This window comes from Empidonax traillii, unplaced genomic scaffold (genome assembly GCF_003031625.1).
Source record: "Empidonax traillii isolate 1590-97213 ecotype Southwest subspecies unplaced genomic scaffold, ASM303162v1 scaffold37:size1818073, whole genome shotgun sequence".
NCBI lineage: Eukaryota > Metazoa > Chordata > Aves > Passeriformes > Tyrannidae > Empidonax > Empidonax traillii.
The window spans coordinates 914,817-939,400 of NW_020955230.1; the positions used below are offsets into that span (position 1 = coordinate 914,817).

Consider the following 24,584-nt stretch of genomic DNA (forward strand, 5'->3'; position numbering starts at 1 on the left):
GTTTCGGGAAGAGTCAGGGAGAACACAGAAACTGCCACAGAGAACTCTTGTGCCAGTTCTTTGGCTTTTTGTAGTTGCATTTAGATTTAACAAATTGCAGAACTGTCCTGAGCTTTATTCTGCCTCAGAACTTTAGACTCTCTTCAACCTTTACAGAAAACTCCAAGTTATAATTTATGAACACTTATTTGGGTGTGACAGACTATCTTGGGGAATGCATCTGAATCAAAGCAGGCACACATCTCCAGAACCAAAATTACCAACTAAAAAAACCAAACAACTTCTTTTTGGAAGCATCCACCTTTAAATCTTTTCTTTTTAAATATGTATGAAGAAAGAAACTTTTCATTTTATCAGACCATCTCCACTACCTCAATAGTAGTTCTGCATTAGCAGTAGGTACAATGCACACCAATTAAATGATTCAGATTAACACATAGTGAGCAGAGTTGAGATAAATGTCAAGGCTGAACAAGCTAATAAACAATACACAGTTCTACCAAGTACAGATTTTAGAAGAGAATAACATTACCTGGCCATCTCTGCTTATTTGTACTTTCTTACTGTCATTCCAAGGGTTGAGTAAATGGTGTGCAAACTGAAAAGGAATGCTTTCTTTTCTGATCCACTCCACTTTAAAAACACCTCCAAAACCAGCAGATCCCCAGTCCTGACTTTTCTCACACCCAATCGCTGAACCCATTCTAGCAAAACCCTGCAACAAAAATTGAAGTATAAAAGAACACACATAATGAATTCAATAAATGAACTTCACATGGAAATTTCAAATTAGTTTCATAGTGATTCACATGCTCTCCCTCCATGGAGCTCGGTCTTCTAAAACGTTTACATCCAGAAGGTTAGAAGTATAATTTCTTTATCCACTTCAAATATGCCTTCTAGAATTTGACCACAAAGGATGTCTCCCAATCAGTTTCTCACCATTACCTTCAAAGGTTTTTTAAGCTTCGTAACAGAGACTGAAGAGGTCTCGTAAAATCATTTGAAGCACAAGGAACCAAGACGAATGTTCTACTACAGAACAGTCCGTAAGCTATTCCTTGTTAGTTGTAGATATTTTTTGCAGAAATCCATTTGTTCCTTCCCATGTTCCCTCTACACTAATAAACGTTCACATAGAATTGAGAGAGTGTTGCTGTTCTTGAAAGAAGAAGTCAAAGTTGTTTTGATTTCCTTTTTCAATGGAGCAGAACAAAATTCCAAGACAAGTAATTGGAAGAAAATGAAAGAAATCCCAATCCAAGATTACACCTAACTTATTTAAGGACACTTTTAAGGAACTTTTAAGAATAGTTCATATATGAGGAAGTAAGTTGAACCTTCTTCACTGGGAACAACTGAGTTTGGCTGGCTCTACAACACAGCTAACCTGCAACTTAGCATTACCAGGCCAAGTCTTTTACTTCAAACTGGCCACAGATTTGACAAGAAGTTATTGACAAATAACTCACCAAACCTGAAGTCAAGACACAGCTCTGGAACAATCATGGTCAGCTTCCTAACATTTACAAATGACATTTCAGGCAAAAACAAGTTTTAAAATTTGAAATAAAGGCATTTGTGAGTTTCTTGGCTTTAGAAAGCTATGACTTGGCTGTAACTGTTTGTTCGTTCACAATATTTATTTTGGTATGCAAAGAGTACCTTTTTTTTTTGGCGGGGGGGAGGTGTTTGTTGTTTTAAAGGATTAGTGGGTATAAACATTATTCTGACTCATGATGCTTGGAGGCAACTCAGTCAGCCTTTAAAGGACAAACTGAATTAATTAAAAAGGTATATTTCAGAGAAGAAAGAAGTACTCTTTCTTCAGCAACCAGAGAGATTTAAACACTGCTCTACTTATCAGAAGATCAGGGGTCATAAGCAAAGTCCTCCACACTACACTGCACTCTCCCAAACCATCAACCACAGCTCATATTTAGTATTAGCTTAGGACTCACCTGAAAGCATCCAGACCCTTGAACAGAAAATATTAAGTAAACCACGTTGCTCTCCCAAAAGGCTCCGTTCAGTTTTCGTTCATTACTTGGCGTAGTGGACCATATACCCTTCTGCTGAGAAATATCAATGTTTTGCAAGTTGCTACTTTTCATTATAAAGTACCGAACTGGCATATTTTGTCTTGGCGAAGGAGATTTGGAACCCTGGAAAAATTAAATTAAATTAATACAATAAAATAAACCAGGCTTTAGTTCTAAAGTTTTACACAGATGAAGACAGAATCCCTTGACTGAGCTCCTCCCATAGATTCTTCAAGAGACATAGGATCTATCAGTTGTTTCTGTCTGAATTGGCTTCAAAATGTATTTCACATCTATTTGTCCTTTTTTTAAGCACTTTTCAAAATAATAATTCAACTCTGAGGTGCAGCAAACAAGTAGGACAGGACAGGCCTAAACAGTCTAGTGATTAATTACAATTCATCGAGTCGGACACACCATCAGATGACACGAAATTACCCATCCTAGACTGCAGCCTACAGCACACTACCTGAATTTCCACCTTCAAGAAACATGCTTTCAGCCCTTTACACTGGTTGTATTTCAAAGATGAAAGACTTAAGAGGAATTACTAAATCCTCCAAGAGTCCATGGAGTTTCCTCTCAATGATCTATTTAATATTACTGCAGTTTACTATTCAAGTAAATGGTCTATTTAATATTACTGCAGTTTACTATTCAAGTATTATTATGCCAATAACCTTACTAAAAATATGTGCTTTGTTAAAATAAGGATCATTAAAAAAACCCACGTGCTCCTAAACAGAGGAAGGCAGAATCTAAAAACTTCAGAAATGCATGTACAATATACTAATTCAGATGGAAAAAAAATAATAAACCTTCACTGTTTATTAGAACAACTTTTTAAAAAATAATTTGATTTTTCTACTTTATCTAAGCAGTCTGCAAAGAGTAATATTTTTACTGTATTAAACTAGTGTAACAAGGATATTTAGTCTAGATTTTAAGTACCAGCAGGAACTATTATGCAGCTGTCATAAACGAAAAGCTAAGTTAGGTTCTTAATTAATCAATAAAATACCTGATAGCTGCAGAAAGATATCAGAAAGAAATTCTATTAGTTTTGAAGAGCAGGGTAATATGTTCATGAGAACTCTACCTTTCCAGATATTGGAGAAGAAGGACTAGCACAAGGGCTGGGATAGCTGCTGCTGTCTGCAGGCTTCACTGATGACTGAGCTGACCTGTCGTCTGAAGATCGTTTGGAGTGCAAAATGTCTTTCTCTTTGTACTTCTTTGGCTGGTGAAGTGTGGGAGGTGTAGGTTTCACTGAAACTCTAAAAAGTAAAGATACAGGGCATACCACGAGATTCACAAGTGGTCCTAGAACAATTTGTATCTACATATCAGCCTACTGCACAACCACACATACTACAGTTATTTCCAAAACCCACTAAACAGTAAACTAAAAACCCCATACTGTTCATGTATTGCTTTTGAATGCTACAGTTAAACCTCTTCTGCTACTTCTCAAAGATCACAATTCATGAATGCCACTCCTGATTGCTCTCTCAAACAGCAGGCACATATCCGTGAAATAATTTTCAATGAAAAATCACAACTACAACACAGCACAGGACAGTATCAAACCTTTCCACTGTATTTCTACTGTTTCTACCTTCCTATTACTAACAGAAATTCAAGTGATGCTTTTATAGATAAATACATTGCAACCTACAGTCTATAGAAGACCTCAACATCTTACTTTTCAGCATTAGAGGAGTCAGAGAATTCAGCTTCTGCTGATCCTTTTTTGCTGTTGGTTGACCTCCATGCAGATGCCAGAGGAAGCTCTTCACAAGTCACAGGCCTTGGTCTCTGACCAATTCCTGAAGGCTGCTGCAAACCTGCAGACTGTTCCTCAGCACTTAAAACAGCTGTAATTGCTCTTACAGTTGTTTCATCAACTTGAGACCACGGTTTAGAAGGAGCTCGCATGCGACGCAGGAATAAACTGTGCCACTTCTGTCTGAGTTGCAAGAGCATTCCAGCAGCCTGCAAGGAACGTCAATTCTGTTAGAGACTAATAAAAGTTAGACCAGACAGGTACTGGAACCCTATGTCTTTTCTATCAAGCAGCATCTGGCATTCTAACGGGAACAAACTGAAAGGCAAGACTAAGGTCTTGGGGAGAGGTAGTAACCTCACATTTAAACTAAGCTGTTAAGCTACTTTTCTTTCCTGGGATGCAAGGTAAGTTTTGAAACATTTCATTTAGCTCTGTATTAAACTTAACACTGTTATTGCAAAACCCACAAAATTTTTTTTCTCACTGTAAAATTTTATCTTTTTAAAATAACCCCAATCTTTTCATGCTTTATGCCCTTCCTCTCAATTCAGGCTGTATTCATGCACACCTCATTCATACCTGAGGGAAAAGAGCTCTATGTGATGTATTTTTCTTACAGAGACTTCTGCTCAAATGAGATTACTAAATCTAGAAGACTAAAGTCTAATTCCCATTTCATCATAAATGCTTCCATCATAGTAAAATTTTAAAAATCATGCTTTTGGACATGTCTACAAGAGACAGTATTGTTATTAGTCCTGCAAAGTCCAAGTGTTTCATAACCCATAACCTACTCTACCTCTTGCCACAGCTCCGGAATAACCTAGAGACTTCTATTTCAAAGAGCTAGGCAACAATTTCAGCTATGTAATTAATTCTTATTTTTCTCTTGGCTTATAGGTACAAGAATTGGGAGTTATGGGTGGTAGGTTATGGAACCTCACAACTTGGATGATGAATACGTGAACTCATGCAATAAACTACTCTGGGCGAAAGGGGATTGAGCCCCTGTTTATTTCTTGACAAGCTCATGAAGTAAAGGTTAAATCACAAGAGTACCTTGTCCAAGACACCCAAACGGACCATGACAGCCACTCTTACAGGAAATTTTTGGTTAATCAAATGTCACAAAAATCTTCTTAGGTTGGTACAACATAAATATCCTTCTACATGGAACGAGCACAACAGTGATGTATTACTTACTTCAGGGTCCAATTTGAGATGGAGCCATTCATCCAGCTTCAGTAGTGCCAAATTAGCAATTGTTTTGTCCTCCATCTCACTGTCACTGCTGTCATTAGATACCCCACTCCCTGAATTAAATATAAAAGGTGCATTAACATTTCTGTACTATTTCCAGTCACATACAAAAAAATGAGTACTACTGCATTACCAGAATAAACTATTTTTCCTTCTACAATTTACTTTAAAATCTAAACATGTGTAGAACTACTTTTTATTTTCTGCAAATACACCCCAGTGAAAAGTCTCTGCTCCAGTCAGCAGAACTCAAGGAGCCAGACCTGCTGAGGGCTCTACTTTGTAAACACCTGTACTGATGGGATCTGTCTCCACTCATGTACCTTTATCAGTGAAACTGTTTGTAAACACACACATGGCTCTCTTTCCTAGTAAAACAGCAGATTTAAAGACCGATTAAGAAAAAATAAGTTTTATATATATATATATGGCTGTTAAACAGGAACTCTTATTTTCTTGAAAGTGCAATTCAATCAGCACGAACACTATTCAAAGATTACAGTTTAACAGCAAGACTGGAAAGCTTCAGAAATAACTTGGACTCTGATACAAACTATGAGAACTGGCAGCAGGATAGATTATTTTTGCTTCTATTCCTACAGCACTCAATTTAAATATGAAAAAAAAAAGAAATTTCTAGATATTCTTTATTCCTTATAGTTAACAGTATAGCTAAAAGTTATCAGTAGAAAATTATCTGGAAAATGCATGTGTCAGCTGGAAGAAATATGACTATTCACCATATTGATTGGTTCTAAACTACTCTGGTTCAAAGTATCAAATAAACTAGTCTGAAGAAAAAAAAACATATATACTACACTTTCCAGTATTAGCATTAGCATTAGACACTTTGGTTGCATCCTTTATTTCCCTACAAATTATACTTTAACTTCTGAGACTCTAGAACTGTGTCTGTGTAATTTATGGATATGAATCTATATGGATTCCCAAAACTGAGACATTTGTTACATAGCCTATAAACTATTCTTGAACAACAACAAGAACTGTAACTCTGTTGTTTTCAGAATTAACCAATATATATAATAATACTCTAGAAAAATAAGCTTTCCGCATCATATACCAATGGAAACATTCCAACTCCAGATTCCAGTGTACCTCGGAAGGACGATGATGCCTGCAAGGCATTACTTGGCAACCTAGCTGGTCCACAGAAGAGTGACACAGTGACAGGTGTTACAACAGAGCAGCATCTGATGTTTGCTATCTTGTGAGCTCTTGTCACTTCATCATATATAAGCCAGTCTGTAGGGAGTGCCTGAATGGCTGCAGCTTGTCCATTTGCTAGGGGAATCTATGCAAGAACAGATAACAATAGGCTATTTTACCCTCTATTTGTAATTAAAATTAACGTATTTGTTATTTTATCCAGAGAAGCTGTGGATGCCTCAACCCTGAAAGTGTCAAGGCCAGGTTGTACGGGGCTTGGAGCAACCTGGTCTAGTGGAAGGTCTCTCTGCTCATGGCAAGGGGGTTCGAACTAGACGATCTTTGAGGTCCCTTCTAACTCAAACCATTCTATGATTCTATATTTGTGTCGAAATAATATTTTACATAAACACACACAAATAAAAAACCATGAGAGAATTCAACCAGACTCACAAATTTTCCTACCACCATGCAAGGAAATATTTTGCTTTAAAAAAGGATCTTTATAAAAGAAATGTTTAAGAGCAGAACTTCTTCCTGCTATTACAAGCAGGGATCATTACATCTTGAAACCAGTTTTGTAACTAGGGGTTTTTATTTTACCATTTTTTCTTGTTCCATCTAGAGGAAAGACTAATTGAAACAATGAAAAAATAAACAAACTTCCCTTTACCCTAACTACTGGCAGGAAAAATATTTTCTAAAAGTGCAGTTTTAATGCACATGATGCACTGACAACTATGACAAGACATTTCTAAAGCATTTGATAAGAGTGTTCTTTTTTGTGAACTATAAATTCAAAGTGATTGTACCTTTTTATACTGAGGCTGACTAAGAACAGAAGTAGGATGAAATCGCACTTTCTTCTCCTTTGGTTCAGTTAAAACCAAGCTTTCTCTGTCTACATGAACAAGATTGGGATACATCCCGGCCACCAAGGCAGCTTTAATTACAGCCCAGTTCTCAGAGTTAGTATTAACATCTCTAATATCAGCTCCTCCTCTGGCTCTAACAAAACCTGAAGAAAGAAAAGGACAAAAGTGTGCCATGTTTGCTTGTATTTAATATTTAGCTTTTTGTCTCTCATAAGGAATTTGAAAATAAACTGAAATGAACTGCAAACTGATGCATTTTTCACCACTGCCAACCTTAACAGCACCCAAGAGAAACCACGGGGGATTTTATACTAACATTAAATAGAATTCACTTTGTACAATACAAAGACATTTTTGATGGAAATAATTTTCTAAAATGTAAAAATCCAAGGAAATGTATCTCACACTGAAAGCCAGTGGCATGTGGAACAACTATCGTTCTTTCAGTTAGATCAGCTGTTCCCAAGCCACACTTTCTCACCTTCACCACGCCCAGCATGAAGGTGTACTGGTCTGTTTCAAATTAAGTAAGGAGAACTACATCAGTGAACACTATTCTTGTTACAACTTCTTTACTCTTAACTTCAAAACTATGTTAAAATTTTTTCCAAGCTATTTACCCGAGGCTCTGAGTTGGCCAAGCAACTGTGTTCTCATTCCTACGATGATTTCCATCGTGGCTTGAGACAGGAAGTTCTTTTCACAGAAGGCTCTCTCCCAGCCATCACTGCGTGCCTTCTGCCATGCCTGAAAATAATTTTTTTTTTTACATTTGCATACTAATTAGATTAGTAAAATTTAAAAATGCATTTTTTAAAAAATTACATTTATGTCAATAAAATGAAAGCAAAAGTCATTCTGAAAATGTATGTATCGAACCAGATTTTTTTTGTTTGCGTAATACATTCTCTTTACCCATTCCCTACACTAACATATAGTCATCATTATCTGAAGTTATATTTTTAAGACTATTAAGTTAGTTTAAAGATCACTTAGTAGTTAGTATTAAGATCACTATTTTAAGTCATCAGCGTAGCGGGATATAAAGAGACACACTGTTGGAACATTCAGAATTAAATGAGGTTTGAAAATACCAAAAAAAGCTATGACAAAAAGTGATCCTTCACAAATTTATGAGTTCCGTACACAGGAGTTTATTCTCAAAGGACTTAATCATAGTCCACCATACATCCAACTTGACTGGGACATCCTTTGCTCGCATGAGTGATCTATTGTGATTATTACGCCTTCTGAAATGAAGTAATACCTGGAAAGCCCTGAGAAGGGCCATGTGGTCACTGAAGGTCCCTGCAGCAAAGCGTTTCCTGCAGAGCATGGCTGCACGCTTCTGAGAGGCCAGAGTGGGCAGGACAAAAGGGTCCTGACAGGCCAGAGCACAGGCAATGGTAAGAACAGGGTCCAGGCACTTCAAAACAACTGCATACAACACCATTTTACCAAGGTGTGGCTCTACTGGTAATTCAGTGAGATGATAACCAAGTTCGGTGAGATCTTCCCAAGGGTCCATGGCATCTATTGTCTGTTTAAAAGACAAAAAAACATAAAAAAGGAGAAGGGGATGAGAACAGTGGACAATATTAATTTACAATGAAAGAAGAAAGGATGTGAATACTGGACATTAACTAGAACTGCTCCCAAGCAAAAAAAAGCAAGTCAGACTTGAAAGTTTGAGACAAGATTTTCAAACATTCTCTTCCATTGCCATGGAAAAACACATTCCCACACACAAAATAAAAACAGACAATAAACAAAATTTCAAAACATCCTTCAGTAACTAAGCAACAGTTGCAGTACAAACATAAGTCAGTAAAATATGTTGCCAAATCACAAACAGGGAATCAAATACAATTCCTATCAAAATCTATTCCTTTTCTCTGACCTTAAGCATATGCACAGCATTTCTCACAACTACAGCAGGTGGCGGATCAGGAGCTTTCATAAGAAAGTCTACAATTGGACAATTAGGTGGAGCCAGCAGTTTTGTGTATAAACAAATCTCCTGAAAGTTAAAAAGCAGAATAAAAAAAGGTCATTAAGATTTTGGGAAAAAAAAAAACAAGCACACACTTTTAAAAAATGAATAGTATGGTCTGATGAAAATACATTTTTTTAAGTTATAATTTCTAACTCAACATGCACCTGAAGTGGCATTCTTAGAAGCTCTGGAGTCTGAAATTCCAACATCTTCTGAAATCGGAGCCTGCTGAACAGACGAAAACAAACTCCAGGTTGACAGCGCCCAGCCCTTCAAAGTAAAATAAGGGAAGTTGTAAAAATTAGCATTTTGTTTTAAAAACAAAACCAACCAGACAAAAACCAACACACACACATAAATATAGGATGGAAAAGTAGTGAGCAGTTCTATGAAAAAGATGATGTTAAGTGGAAGTCCCATACAAGGTGAGAGTTTTGCAATTCATGAATTATTTTTTGATATATGGAAATTTGTTGTAATTTTAACCCAACACTGAAAACTCTGCAAAAACAAAACCAAGGCCTATCTAAGCAAAGTGAAATACGTTTTTTTTGCTAACCTAAGACCAAAGCAAATCTAAACTCTCCTTTGCTATAAGGAATATAAGTTGTAAACTTTCTGTCTTACTCTTCACATCCCCCAAACAGTTAGAAGCTAAAAGGCAAAATGAAGATTGAACAGTTGGTGAGTGAAGGGACAGAGACAGCAAATGATCACATTCACGCTCTAATCACCTACAGTTTAATGCCAATACCATGTCACTAAACAGGCATTTGTTGCTACTTCATAAATAATCTTCTCAGCCTTCACCCACAGTGTTGGGAAGAACATGATCATGGCCAATAGTTTGGAGAAGGGGAATAAAGAATCACTGCTTAATGTCTCTCCTAATAAAGGAATGATGGGGCATCAATTACAAACTAGCAGAGGGCAGTTCTCTGCCCACAGACAAGTTGTGAAACACTATTGTACATTGTGGCTGCTGGTGTTACATGGGAGACATAGGAAGTAGATAAAGCTCATGGAGTGAAAACAACCTAGACCTAATCTAAGTTTTGGGAAATTCCTGAGCATCACTTCTCTACAGCTTGGGAAATGACTCCAAGGAAATAATTCTTCTGTAGAGAATGAGTGTTGGCCATTGTCCAACACAATACTGGACTAGGCTATAAACATTACCCAGTCTGGCTACTATTATATTGTGTACTTCATTCTCAACATACAAGACAGTGGATATCTATAAGATAAAAATTGGTATGAGGCATTTATTACCTGCCTTTTCTCTGGATAGCACTTGCTTTCGAAATCCATGCTGTTTTTAGCATTGCAACATGACTCAGTGCATCAAAAGACCTCTATAAAAGCGAAGTAAGGAACATAAAACCAAGACTGAATAGGGTACATGAAATAAAAGTTACTAGTAATTTATATTATCAACAGAAGCTTTCTACAAAATATAATAATACAAATTATAATAATAAGCATCATCAGTTTTGGCATAAAGGTATGTTCTGAAGTTCTTAGTTTCAAGTAAACTTCTGATTCTATTTACTTCACAGTATCTTTATACAACACAGTTTTCTAAATTAAAGTTTTCTAGTCAATAGATAATTCTCAGATACGGATTGCGGTTTGAGTTATCACAAACCAAGCAAAAATATATTATTACACTGAATAAAGTTTTCCTCTTTGTCTCACTTGGAAATTACATCCTTATTTTTCTACATTCAATGCAAAATTACAGAAAAAGTTACATGCAGAACTTCAGAAACTTAGTGTATGTATATCCTATGAAATCAAATTTTCAAGGCCATATACAAGGTCTTAAACTGCCTCATAATTTTCTCTCACTCTTCTTGAACAAGTAATTTGGAAATGGGCATTCAACACATCAAAACCAATGCTTAAAATCCTCATGGATTAAATTTGGGCTTGATACAACAGCAGGACAAAGGGAATTCCCAGTGTTCTCTAAACCTCAGGAAGATGGAGATCTGAAGTGATGGACTTATTTTAAAATTCAAACAGAAATATTAAATTAAAAAAAAATAACAATATAGCAATTTACAGTAGCTTTTACAGGGTTTTAAACAGCTATTTACAGCATTTGTCATAAAACAAATGGATGTCAAAACTTCTCAGTGAGCTTTGTTTCTTGACATGCACTAGCTCTCAGCCTACTGTAAAAAATTAGTTCTTCATAATGTACCTACTATATATTTTAGAACAACACTAGGAATTTTACTTCTCAAAGAAAGTTTAATGCAATCATACCTCTTTCACCTTGCCAGAGTCAATAACAAATACAACATCATTGACTGTTATGCTGGTTTCTGCAATATTAGTAGAAAGAATCTGCAATAAAACAAACAAACAAAAAATCCAAAAGTATAGTAGCTGTAAAACCAAAGACAAAACAGATCAATATCAGCATCTGACAAAGTCCTCTGATACTTGCTATTTTGCGGATGCCAGAAGGTGGACTTTCAAGCACTTTCTTCTGATCCAAAGTCTGCACACTTGAATGAAGCATGAAAACTTGGTATCTAATGCAAGACAAAGACCACATTTTAAGGAACTTTAAAAGAAGCAATAAAAACCTCAACACAGTCACATAAACTAAAGGTTCTACCTGTGAGCATTATCAGCAAACCTCCTGTCATCAAAAACAATACGGTCCCTCAGACTCACTATCTCATCATATCCAGGAAGAAATATTAAAATTGCTCCTAAAAAAGAAGTGGGTTTGCAGAGTTAAACAGAAAATTCACTTCAAATATATGTCAGTGCCACATAGATTAGCACCTTGAAGGTTTTAATTATTTGGGACTTCTTTCATCAGAAGCTGAATGCACAGCAGTTCTTTGGGAGTGCATATATAAACCTACCTGCATCACAACTATGGCAGATGTTATAAAGTAAGTGCATAATCAGATCCAGATCCACTTTTTCATCATCAAAACTGTGATGATAAGCTGACAATAGCTCTCTGTCCTCTGCACTAAGGTCAGTACCGCTTGTTTGGACCAGGGAACTTTCATCCAGATTTCCAAACCCAAATGAAGCACTAAAAGAGAAAAACATACAGACTGGAGTCAAGGCTGTATGCTTTGGGTTTGCATTCAGGCATCAACTCAAACTTAGATCAAGACCAACATGACCACTCATTGCAAATTTTAATTTTAAAGTGAAGCAGAACAGCATATGCACAATACTATTACTGTTCACTAATTAAAGTGTACTCCAACAAAACATGCAACTTCAGTTTTTAGTGTTAACTTGAATTTTCTTATACTTCATTGAAACACAGTCATAAGCAAATGTGACAGAACTCGAAGTATAAGGCCAGTACTTGTTTATCTGCTAAAGGAAAAATATATAAAAGATAGGCATTTTCCAAAGGTTTCCCTCTATCAGAAACTACACTAAGAGAAATTGTAATAATATGGATCTATACAAAACAATAACAAAACTGTGAAAACTTTAGTTAATCAAAAAACAATTTTTGAATGACCTAGTGTACATATTACTCCTATAAAGTTTCTTTAATATGGCTATTGTGTATCAACAATATACAGGTAAAAGTACAAAACAGATTTGTTTCCAAAATGAGTATATGAAATTAAAATGGTACCTGATATAGAATCAACATCTTTGCATATTAATTAAGTTACTACGATCACATCCTGCCCACCATGATAGGAATGTCCATATCTAGGTGATAAAAGCTAGTACTCCTATGGCACTATAACTGTATTTATCTTAGGAGTTGTGCAAACATAATCACTATGATTCTGAGTACAAACAAACTTATTTTCTTTTTTTTTTTTTTAATAACTGTGTTTTTAAAATATTCCTATTCTTAAAAAAATCTTGTTATTTAGGCTAGATTTTAAGAAAGACAAAACATAAATTTCTCTTCAACACGTTACACAACTCTTTCAGCAAAGCAGTTATAGCTTACCTGTAGGATTCCAACAGGTCAACAACCTCTGTCTGTCCAAAGCGCCTAGCCCAGTCAACAGCCATCCTAAAAGAGTTGCAGAAAAATTCCTGCTGGATTTCTCACTTCAAAAGATGCACATGCATAGCGTATTATGTTAGGAGACAACTGATACCATATTTTTGTATCAATTTCTGTACTGTAATCAATGCTGTTATTGCTGGATGATCCGCAACTTCCTGTTTTGAAGTGCATAAATAGGTGTAAGAGCCTTTCCAATTTTAAATAACTGCAGGTCCTTTACCACAAAACAATGCCAGTTTTAAACAGAAGTATATGCAAACATGCACAATGATATGAGGAGGAAGAATGAGCCATTCCTTCAAAAAGCACACACCAGTGCACACAGATCAGCCATGCCTTTCTGTAGTGCCTTTAAGTTATCTCACAAAATTACACTCCAGGCATTTTTCAACAAAATGTGGGAAAATATTGGGCTATTTGATGTTTTACAGAAGGTTCCCTCCTCACAATGCAGTTCACTGTTTCACTTTTTAAAGTGCATTCCTTCTCCAGTCTTGCAAGTGGTAGCGCCAAATATGAGACCACTGGAAACCTAATTCTTATCTTTCTAATGTTCAATTCTTTATTAATACTTGCCCATTTATATGAAGACACAATCCATGGCCACAAAACTTAAGTATTTATGGATTCACAAATATTTTTACATGATTGATCAAACATATTTACAGACATACACAAAGATCTTCTGATTTAGGTAACTCTCTGAAAATAAGAATTACCAAATATTTGGGGTCCAATTCACAATCAATGCAGTGAAAAAGACCACAGTTTTTCTTCTAAACTGTGTCTTAAATCAGACACATAAAAACCAAGTGTATAGCCTATAATGGAGACCGTGTAATTAAGAATTCAATTTAGAATTGACAGAAAACAACGCAATGAACAGAAGTCAGAAGCTCACTAATAGGCTGTCAAAACGTATTTGTGCTTTTGGTAAATTAGAAAATTCTATGACATCTAAACTAATTTTCTTTCTCGCGTCTATATTGATAAATAAATCTATCTTTCGGTTTATCTATTTGTTATTACCAGCCATTGGATGATTTGCAGTGGATACTTGCTCCCATACTGATCAGTTGTTCCACTTGACTCAAAAAGCCTCTCCCTGAAGCAATCATTAGAGCAGTCGCGCTGGTTTCACTATGCCTGTAATCAACTGAGAAGTAAAAAAAAAACCATCAGCAAACCCAACAAAAATGTTATTTTTTCATCTAAATGTAGTACAAATACTATCTTTAACATTCAGCCCAAAGAGTATTTTTTCCTCACTTCATCCCTGCAGTCAGTTTGTGTGTATTAAACACTATTTTAGAAACGTAACTTCTATCAATCCTTCAAAACAAGTACAGCAACAAATCACTAAACGATTCATTAATTCTGCCAGCCCTATTCATTTTTTTCAATAGGCATCAGAATGCAAAGGTATCAACATTTGAAACTGCAGATAAAAGCAGGCACAGAAATTGAAATAAATTCGCGGTTGCTTCTTTCTGATGTAATAAGTTGAGAAACCTACCGCTGACATTTTCAGTTAAAATGAGATGAAACACCTGAGCAAAGGAATCAATATCTTTGTGCAACCAGATGTCAGAAAGACAAGAATCCATTTCCTTTACTAGCCACGGTTCAAGGCAATTCACATCTTTTTCAGTCTGAAGATAAGAAACAGCATTGAAAGATTAATCTCTTCCAAAAGTTGTCTTTATTCCCCTGTATCACCCACAAAGAATTTGAATGGTTAGTTTTCCAAGTAACAACCAGGAATTCAGCACTCAGACATCAATTAAAGCATTTATTTTATCCCATGCAAGTACTTCAAGTTAAGTGGCAGTTGAGCCACTTGAGCTGACGAAAAGTTATGTACTACCATTATAACTGAAAAGCAAACTTCACCTAGAGTAGTTAATTCTAATAAAACACTCTTTAAAATATGTTAATATCGTCTGTAATATCTCTAAAAATAAAATTAATATCTTTAATAGTAGTATCTTTAAAAACCAGATTATAAATGGCTAGTAATATAATACAGATGCAAAAACTCTTTCAACAAAAAGAAAAACTTACTACTTGATTAAAAACTGTGTCACCACCATCATCCAACACATGATACTCCTCAGTTGCCCTTGGGACAGATTTTTGTCTCTGAGGCTTCAGTTTGCCAGTATTTTCCTGAGCAGAACACCACTCAGTGAGAGTGTTTTTCTGTTTCTCTTCTAGAATACATAAAGTATTTCCCAAAAAATGTTAATGTCATTGTAATTATCCTCTTTTTTTTCCATTAAATAAACAGTTGTATCGGGTCATAGCTTTACCTATCCTCTCTCTTTTATTTGAGAAAGCTGCTACCAATTCCACGATTAAGGGCACACAAAGAGCAACACTGGAAGCATCTGCTGTAAGCCTAACACTCTAAGCCTTCAGGATTCCAACTTACTGGATTCAAATAAGCTTCGTAAGTTACCATCTTCTACACAATCTCAGCCCAGATTTTTCTCCAGAAGTGAAATATCTAAAAGTTATACAGCTCCTCCATATAACAATTGATTTTTTGGGGGCTTGAGTGGTTTTTTTTTTAAATAGGAATTTTAACAGAAAACAATCCTATTACCTGTTCAATCAGTGAGACTCATTTCCTTACCTTGCTGCTTCTCTTTTTTGTACTTGACCATCTCTTTATTTGTATACCCAGTGCTTCGTAAAATGTCCTCCAGAAACATCTCCTTAACTTCAAAAGGTCTTTCTTGGACTGAAAGTATAATTAGATTAATTTAATTAATATAATTACATTTCATTTAATTAATATAATTAAATAAAATATTAGAAATTCCTTAGCTTCACTTACAATACTAATTTTTAAAAATCATTTTCATAGACACAAAATGTGGATTAAACATTATTAGGGCCTCATTTAAGGAAAAATCTTATAAGAGTATCTTCACTGAAGCTTATTTTCTTAAAATTACTGGGCCACAAACATTTCAAAAGGGAAACGTCAGCTGAATACCTTGTTTCTCATTAACCTCTCCAATTCCACTAGGAGTTATAGCAAGAGATGCTCATTAGATTGATAGTTATTACCTGCAATTTTATCAAAATGAGTAAAAGAAAATAGCCGTTTTTATCTAAGGTTTCAGAATATTCACTACTAAAGCCTACCACCTGGATTACAAAATACAAGAGCAATTAATAGGCTTTAGTGCAAGATTCCACAAGCAGACTGTTATCTTTGTATTGAACTACTTTCCTAAGAAGTATATGAGGAGATGGAGTTCTCTCAATTTCCTCAACTAATTCAGCCAAATTTGGCTTTCTTTACTGAATATTTCCTAACAAATGAGACATCCCAATGGCCTTTAGCTCCTAATAATTTATCCTGATTTCTTTTTCACCATGATTGTTTTCTAGACCTTATTTGTGGACATTAAAGAATGTTTTTCATGTGAAGAATTAAAATCTCTAGATTTTAATTTGTTGCCTTAGCAGACACTCCACAGATGAATTTGGACTCAGGACTCTCCTTCAGAAAGAACAAGCCACAATTCACATACTTTTAAAACCTGTGATGGAGGAATTCTTCCAACACTGATCACACAACTCAGTGTCCTACACAAACCCACAACTAAAAAATGTCAACTATATTGCTGAAGAAGAATCGAACTTTTTTCATTATATTAACAGCCAAATTATTCTAAACACTCTTCTTTTCATTTTTATATTCTCAAAAAAACGGAAAAATAATCTTTCCAATTGTAATTAGTGCATTAAGTTTAGTATAACAGTGTAACTACTGGGGAGACTGCCATCAGAATTTCCGAAACAAACACATTGGTCTAAAAGAACAGGAAGCGGCAAAAAGAGTAAACTGAAAGCCACACAACAATTACAACTGAGGCTTCCCCTTGCAAAAAAAAATTTTGGAAAACACTGAAATCATGTGTAATTTCCAGATTCCTGCCTCCAAAAAGCTTCAAGCATTATTTTACTGTGCAGAAACTCAGAACTGGGAACTAGAAATAAACACTTCTACCTATAAAAAGAAAAAAGATTTCTTTCTCACAAACATTCACTAAAATAATGATTTGTAGACAAGACTCCAAAAAAGTGATCCCATCCATCTCCTAAAACTTAATATTCTTTAAAAATGGCTGACATGAAGACAGTCTATTTGATTGGCAAATAAAGGATTTCTCTTAAAGCTTCTTTTCAAAACACATTTGGACACCACTGTTGAAAAAGAAAGAGGACTGCAAGGTGCTAAGGAGGTGACCCACGCAGAAAACCTGCAAGTCAGGAGAGTGGGAAAGTGAAAACAAACCCATAAAAAACCCCACGTCTCCTACACACCCTGCCTATACTAAAGATCTGTTAAATGAAATTAAAACAGCAATAATGATAATTTTTCTTTGCATCTGAGTGTAACTTAACTGCAGGTTCCTGACTCTGAACATAAATTAACAGAAACTGCATGTCTTTCCTGAATATTTATCTAGATGAACTGCTAGGACTTTCCTTTAAAATCAAGAACCATGTTATTATATATGGAACCCCAATTTGCCTAGGACTGTATTTCTGAAGTGAACATGTACAGTTATCTGTGTTTTATCCAGTAATCACTAAGAATGTCTATGAGGCCTGAAGAACTACAACCTGCTGGAATATATTAATATGTAACACATTGTTGTAGATCCTAGGGCCTATGTCACCATAGAGACCAGCACTTAAACAACCTCTTCCTGCTTCTTGAATTGAACATGGAGGGAGCCAGGACACACCTCTATTTACAGAACTCAATGATAAGAGTACTTCTTCTCTCTGAATTAGGTGGAAATAGTTAAAAAATAAGGGAAATTAAATACACAAAGAACAAGCATTGGTGTAACTCTCAATGTATTCATCATGTGGCTTTACTCAGACTAGTCTGCTACAGATCAGTAAGATCTATGAGTCTTACGGCAGGTCTACTTGGATGTAGGAGGTAAAATATATACTCACTGTTTATGACGGGGCAACTTCCAAAATACCTAATAAAAAGATTTGCATCTAGAGCAGCACTAGAAATAATTAATCTCAAACTATTCTGGTTTTGCAATACATCTCTCAGTTTTATTAACAAGAAGTCACTGAATCTATCCCTTTCATGTACTTCATCCTATAACAAAAGGAAAAAAACACAACCAAAACCAACAGATAAACATTACATATTAAAGAACGTAGCTTTTGACAAAAAGGAACTTCTTTTAAAAAACTAACATACATAATTAGTGTGACATTACAGAGGCACAAAAATGTGTAGGTCTAGTCTAAGAAAGGATTTTTTTTAAAGCATCCATAAGTAAAAATGTATTTCAAAAGCTTTTATAAAGGGAGCAGAGCAGAGCACACTGCAATGCACAAGTCAAATACACCTTAACTTCAGAGGTCAAAACGAATGTCAGAAACTTATCTAATTCTTGTATTTGAACCTCACTGTCAAGAATATGCCATAAACCACAAATCCTACAAATATTATTTTAATGAATTCTCATTTCACAACTAATGAGCATTTAAAGAAATATATGATAACACATAGAAAAAAAAAAAGATAGCCTGCTTAGACAGTCATGCAAAAAGCTTATCATCAATTAAGGCACATGACTGATTAATCATCTTTGTCATTCTTCTGTTTCCTTTTATATTATGAAACAGGGACTCAAATGAAAGATCTGTAAAGTGAAGTTCGGAATGTATGAGTCATTCTCATGGGATTTTTTCACTTCGATAAACAGGCAGGTACATAAAATTACCATGATTTTTCTGTCTTCAGCAGTGGAGAAGTTAATACTGTGGTAAACATTCTGATCCCACTGACTTACCAAGTTCCACAATAGGAATATTCACATAAACATAAAGGAGCACACTTCTAGCAGATAATCTGCTAGAAAACAGACTGCATGTTACCTTGAAAACATTGAGAAAACAAATGGACTGCAAACCTGGTATTGCTAAAAAAAATACATGACAACAGAAATTCGGACATGCTCACATTGAACCACATCTATATAAGCCTCCCTCGGGCTTTTCTGCTGACAGAGGAAGTTCAGAAAAATTTAGATGTCTGTCATCCTGAATCACATCATAATTCCACAATTAATTATTGGCATGAACCTAAATAAGAGACTTTTACAGGAAAAAACAAAACACACAAAAAAGTGCCAAAACCCATAAAAACATGCATGCTACAGTAAAGAATCGGTAAGTCCTTGAAGCCAATTCAGATTCTACCACACAAGAACACATAAGATGCTCCAAAAATTGACAGAAGAATGAGGACCTCATCTCCCAATAAGCAAGTAACATATACTGCTCCACCCCACACGGAAGACAGCAGGGTCCTTACCACAATAACATGTGTCACAGTTGACAAGGTACTGTCTCCTGCCATCAGTGTGCGAAGCAGCATGTCATTAGTGCAAAACGTTACCAGTGTCTTTGGAGAAACCCTACGGAACAGTTCAGAAAGACAACTCAGGTTTTCTGCACCACTTAAAGGCTGCTAGCTTTCCATGGCTTGAAAACTGAAGTGTTGAAGAGCTGTTCACCTAAGAGGAATTACAATTCTCTCACCAAAGAATTCATACAGACCACTCATTTATAAACTATGCCTATTCCAAGACATTCCTAAGGATTCTTAGTGTTTATGCTCCAAAACTTCAGATAATGGATTAACTGAAAAAATGAGATTAAAATTTCAATAAACAAATAAGTAAGTAAAACAGAACCTTGAGAACCTCTCCACATCTTTCCACTCACTAGAAAATCAAATGTGAACTGCTTTGGAAAAACAGATTCCAGTTTCTTAACATACGCTTGGATATAACCAAGCCTACATGTGGTAGTCCGACCCCAGCTGGATGCAACCAAAGACACTCTACCCTCCTCTCATCAGCTGGGCAGGGGAGAGAAAATACAGTGAAAGACTCACGGGGTCAAGATAAGGACAAGGAGACACCAGTCACCAACTACTGTCATGGGCAAACCAGACTCGGCTTAAGGAAATTAGTTTAGTTTATAAACAACTAAATCAGACTAGAATAATGAGAAATAGAACCAAATCTTCCAACACCATTCCCCCACCTCTCCTTTCTTCACAGGCCTTCTTCACTCCCAGTTTGCTCTGCCTCCTGTCCCCTAAGGCACACGAGCACAGGGAATGGGGGCTGCATTCACTTCATCACACGCTGTCTCTGCTGCTCCTTCCTCCTCATGGGGAGGTCTCACACTCTTTGCCTGTGCCAGCATGGGCTCCCTCCCATGGAAGATAGTCCTCCATGAGCCCTTCACCCATATCAGTTAGCTGTGCCAGTAAAAGCAGCAATTGTCACTAATTTCTCCAGTACTGCAATCCTAAAGGAACTGAAAACTTCCTTTGTGCTGTCTACAGCTCTTTTCTGGAAGACATGAGCTCACCAGATGTCATTCCATACTTCTTGTATTTCTTTCCAAGTTTGGAATTAATCCCTCCTTTCGAAAATTCTCCTACATATTGAATTCATACATGTTAAATTCAAGGAACTCATACAAGATAGCAATGCTCTACTTTCTCTATACATCTCTACCCTTCTGTCTTCTTCAGTAGCCTCCAAGAAATAGTCATTACTAACAGTTAATAAAACTTAAAAAATTAGACTTCTGTGTTACTGTAAACACCTCTAAATACCTCCACTCCAGATTTTTTTTTTTTTTGGCTCAGAATGGAAATAATGTCTTATTTCCCTTTTAGTCTTTGTCTAGAGCAAATTTACTGATTCTTCTTAAGCTAGATTTTCCACACTGCTTCCAGTAATTCTTCCATTTTAATCTGATTTACACTTTGCTTTCTTCTGCCAGCACAACACTTCCACTCAGTAATCATTCACCTTATTTGCAATTTACCTTTAGTAGCTCTTTTAATCCCTTAATAGCCTTGTGAGATTTCATATGCATATTCAAACTTATAACTTGGCTTTGTTGCTGAAGTGCACTAATTTTCATCGGTTATGTATTATCTTCACCCATGTAAGCAACATAACCAGCTTTTTACCTTCTGCCATCTTCTTCTCACTCATATCCCAGCTGCTGCCCCTTCCTGAAAATCCCACTAGATACACAGTTCAAAGAATGTAAAAACCCTAAACAATCTTCAGTCTTCGATCTATTCCCACTCTGCTTTAAGAACAAATTCATCTGGTGACATAGAAATCTCTTTTATATCATTTCATGCTTCAAACACAAGAGCTGAAACAGAGTAAATTTAACCCAAATTAGATTGGTAAACAATGCTCAACATCATCATTCACTTTCCAATTTTGTTGGTTTTCCGTTTATGTCCCCGTGCTTGACTTCATACCTACCTTAAAAACTTGCAGAACTTGTGGATCCGCATGTTAGAAATAGAGGGGGGATGGGGAAAGAGAAGAAACAAAGAGGAAAGTGTAGACCTGATTTGAAAATAAGACAAGGATCTAGACACACACACTCTCCCTAGAAGAAATTAGTGGAAAGCACTTGCAATTCAATTCTATAAGACAACTTACTACCAAAACTGCAAAATACAGGAGCAAAACTGCCCTTTCCATTCTTCATTCCTTACCTGCAATAACACGTCCCACCTATACTTTACACATGAAGACTTTACAGGTTGTATCTCAAATATACTGTAGTTTAAATCTATACAAGGCTTACAATACCAACACAAGATCAACTGACTTTAAGAGATATCCTTTGTACCTGCTTTCCAGTCGGATCTGATAACCAATTGTCTGGCCAATCTTTTCTCTTCTTTCTGCTGCCACTCTTTCAGCTGCAGCAACAGCTGCCAAACGTCTTGGCTGAGTGCAAAATACACGACACGGGGTTCCATTTTTGTAACAGTCGTCAAGAATAAACTGAGGGATCTGTAAAGAAGCACCTCAAATTTATTTTTTAGTTTGAGGAAGTCATAGCTTTTTTACCACGGTGAAACAATTTAACTGCACCTCAATATTACCCAAGTTGCAAAGGGATTCACAACAGTATTATCACTGCAAATGTACCTGAAGGGGCAGTAAGGTAGCGTGGTGGTTTTAATCTAGGCCTTCCTTAGTGACCAGTTTGTAACCAAGGAAGGGGCAGTATTCCCAGTATTCCATACGATTTTTATGTAAATCGTGGTATAAATAAGAAGAGAGGAGAGGCCTTCGCTATTCTCTTCCGCAGAAGTTCGGAAACGGTGGGTCCCTGCATTGGTCTCGCTTATCTAAGGCTGAGGCCTGCAGCATCCACTGGCCTGCCACGTGGAAGCTTGGAAAGTGCTGGCTGTGTCTGCCAATCCTGCTTTCTAAGGGACGTGGTGAGATTTGTTTTACTAGTTACTTTACTAGTTCTCGGGTTTGATTGCGCATATCTATTCGGTGTCCCTTTTTGTTTCCTTTTGTCCCTTTTTCCCCTTTCCCTATCCCTTGGGGGGGTGTTTGGATTCCCGTTTGCTGTGTACATAGCATCTTAACTGTAATATACATAAAATATATTTTTTATATAACTAGCTTGGTTTTCGGGTTCTTCAATTAGCATAGTTTTTTGCCTTTGCCCTGGGGGAAGTAGAAAGGGGGGAAGAGAGCGGCTACTACTGGAGGGTTGGGCATTTGGCAAGGAGCCAAGTCCGAACCATCACAGGTAGTAAAATACATTTCTGATACAATCTGTTTAAAAAAAAAAAGGTTGAAGCATCTTTTTCCTGCTTCAGATTAATCTACAAAATAGGCCCTATAGGTAATCTTTCATTTTAACACAAAAATATACTACTTTGATACTAAGAATAGAACTAGTTTCAGAAGAAAAAGGAGTATACAAAACTCACAGCCACTATCCCTTCAATTTTTTGTATTATTTTAATGAACAAATGGTATCTATCAGAAAACTGTTCAGAATCATTTATGCTTTTAGCACATATCTGCTGGCTTAGTATTTAAAAAGCAAAGAAAGTGAATTGGAGCACAAGATTTTTGATCATATAGGAAAACAAACCTTAAAACTAGCATAAAGAAATCCCTTATTACAAATATTACAAAACTGGTGTTACTTTTGTATAAATACTGTTATCTTTTTTATTTCATTAAATAAACATACTTGAGTAGTTTTTCCTGATCCAGTCTCTCCAATAACCAAAACAATTTTATTGTCCTTTATTATTTTGACAATTTCCTCCTGTTTTTCAAAAACTGGTAATGACTGCCTGAAGGAATCAAACTCTGATTCCCCTCTTTTCACTGGAACCTGGGGGATACCATCATTAAGTCGTCCACTTGTCTTGTTCACTTCTTTGTTGTCTGTGAAGAGAATGGAAGGTGACTAAAACTCTGCTTAAAAATTCTACTTGAAAATTAACATTCCTGACTTTATATGCATTCCTGTGGGTAAAGTGTCAAACTTATCACACATTTAGAAGTCATATTCATAACAACATGTCCTGTGATGGTGCTTGAAATAAATATTTTTCAAATGAGTTACTGCTTTCATAAATTTTTGAACAAAAAATGGACTATCCCAAAGCATTTTTTTCAAGTCAAAAAAGGCTTCAAAAACCAAGAAGAGAAACTAAACCATGGAAAAGCACCCTGGTATATTTTCTCAGCTGTTTTATCTGCAAACACACACATCTGCACAGTTTGCCTACAAATATCCACTACAGAATTAAACCTTTAAGCTATTCTAAGCATGTTTTCTGACAAAAAGTTAACTTTACTGTGATTCATATGTCTTATTTCACATCCTCCCTGGTCTTTCATGACCTCCTTTCAGACAGTCTTACATAACTTAATGCTCTAGTCCAAGATTTGTCTTCGATAACACCAGTGGAATCATGCTGTACCTAGAGCACAGTGTGATGTATTAGAAAGCAATGTGTAAGTAGCCAAAGAACCTGCATATCTTCTGAGAAGGCTACTTCAAATTCAGCATTGCAAATGTTATTCCATAACTCCTTGAAAATTATTTTCCAAAAGAATGAAAAGCTTACTGTAAAACTCAATTATACACATTTAATATGATTAACAGATTCATATAGTAAATTGCAAGCTCTGTCTTACCAAGACAAACGCAGACCAATACATTACAAGAACCAAAAATACGTTAGAGAGAGATAAATTTTACACTGTTCACTAGTTTATAGCCGACATTCTTAAGGAATTGTGTTTCAGTACATTTATTATACCTCCCCTCTGTTCAATAAACCATCCTATCAAAGAACTGAAACAACTGAAGAAATAGCAAAGGAAGCACTTAAAGCATCAGAAATCAGAAACATTCAATGAAACACACAAAGGTTTGCACACAGAAACAAAACTCTTACACTCAAAACTGTTAAACCAATAATGTTGTTTAAAGCATTGTCTAAAAAAAACCCAAATAACCAAAAACATATCAGAAGTTTGTC

General features: G+C 35.9%; 1 protein-coding gene across 3 annotated transcripts in view; it reads right to left on the reverse strand.

Annotated features, from left to right (window-relative positions):
* The window catches only part of YTHDC2 (YTH domain containing 2), a 28,373-nt gene that overhangs the window by 1,725 nt on the left and 2,064 nt on the right, over positions 1-24,584 (reverse strand). For all 3 annotated transcript variants that reach the window (XM_027878015.1, XM_027878014.1, XM_027878016.1), the window contains exons 4-28: positions 23,279-23,478; positions 21,902-22,068; positions 19,533-19,635; positions 18,149-18,305; positions 15,795-15,902; positions 15,221-15,369; positions 14,673-14,808; positions 14,186-14,312; positions 13,094-13,159; positions 12,018-12,196; positions 11,762-11,858; positions 11,588-11,675; positions 11,404-11,484; positions 10,402-10,484; positions 9,294-9,399; positions 9,034-9,153; positions 8,401-8,673; positions 7,754-7,880; positions 7,071-7,276; positions 6,208-6,403; positions 5,035-5,144; positions 3,748-4,037; positions 3,142-3,319; positions 1,962-2,165; positions 533-715 (exon numbers count right to left, since the gene is read on the reverse strand). In XM_027878015.1, coding sequence (XP_027733816.1) covers positions 533-715; positions 1,962-2,165; positions 3,142-3,319; positions 3,748-4,037; positions 5,035-5,144; positions 6,208-6,403; positions 7,071-7,276; positions 7,754-7,880; positions 8,401-8,673; positions 9,034-9,153; positions 9,294-9,399; positions 10,402-10,484; positions 11,404-11,484; positions 11,588-11,675; positions 11,762-11,858; positions 12,018-12,196; positions 13,094-13,159; positions 14,186-14,312; positions 14,673-14,808; positions 15,221-15,369; positions 15,795-15,902; positions 18,149-18,305; positions 19,533-19,635; positions 21,902-22,068; positions 23,279-23,478 — 3,734 coding nt within the window. The remainder of the gene's footprint in view (positions 1-532; positions 716-1,961; positions 2,166-3,141; positions 3,320-3,747; positions 4,038-5,034; positions 5,145-6,207; positions 6,404-7,070; positions 7,277-7,753; positions 7,881-8,400; positions 8,674-9,033; positions 9,154-9,293; positions 9,400-10,401; positions 10,485-11,403; positions 11,485-11,587; positions 11,676-11,761; positions 11,859-12,017; positions 12,197-13,093; positions 13,160-14,185; positions 14,313-14,672; positions 14,809-15,220; positions 15,370-15,794; positions 15,903-18,148; positions 18,306-19,532; positions 19,636-21,901; positions 22,069-23,278; positions 23,479-24,584) is intronic.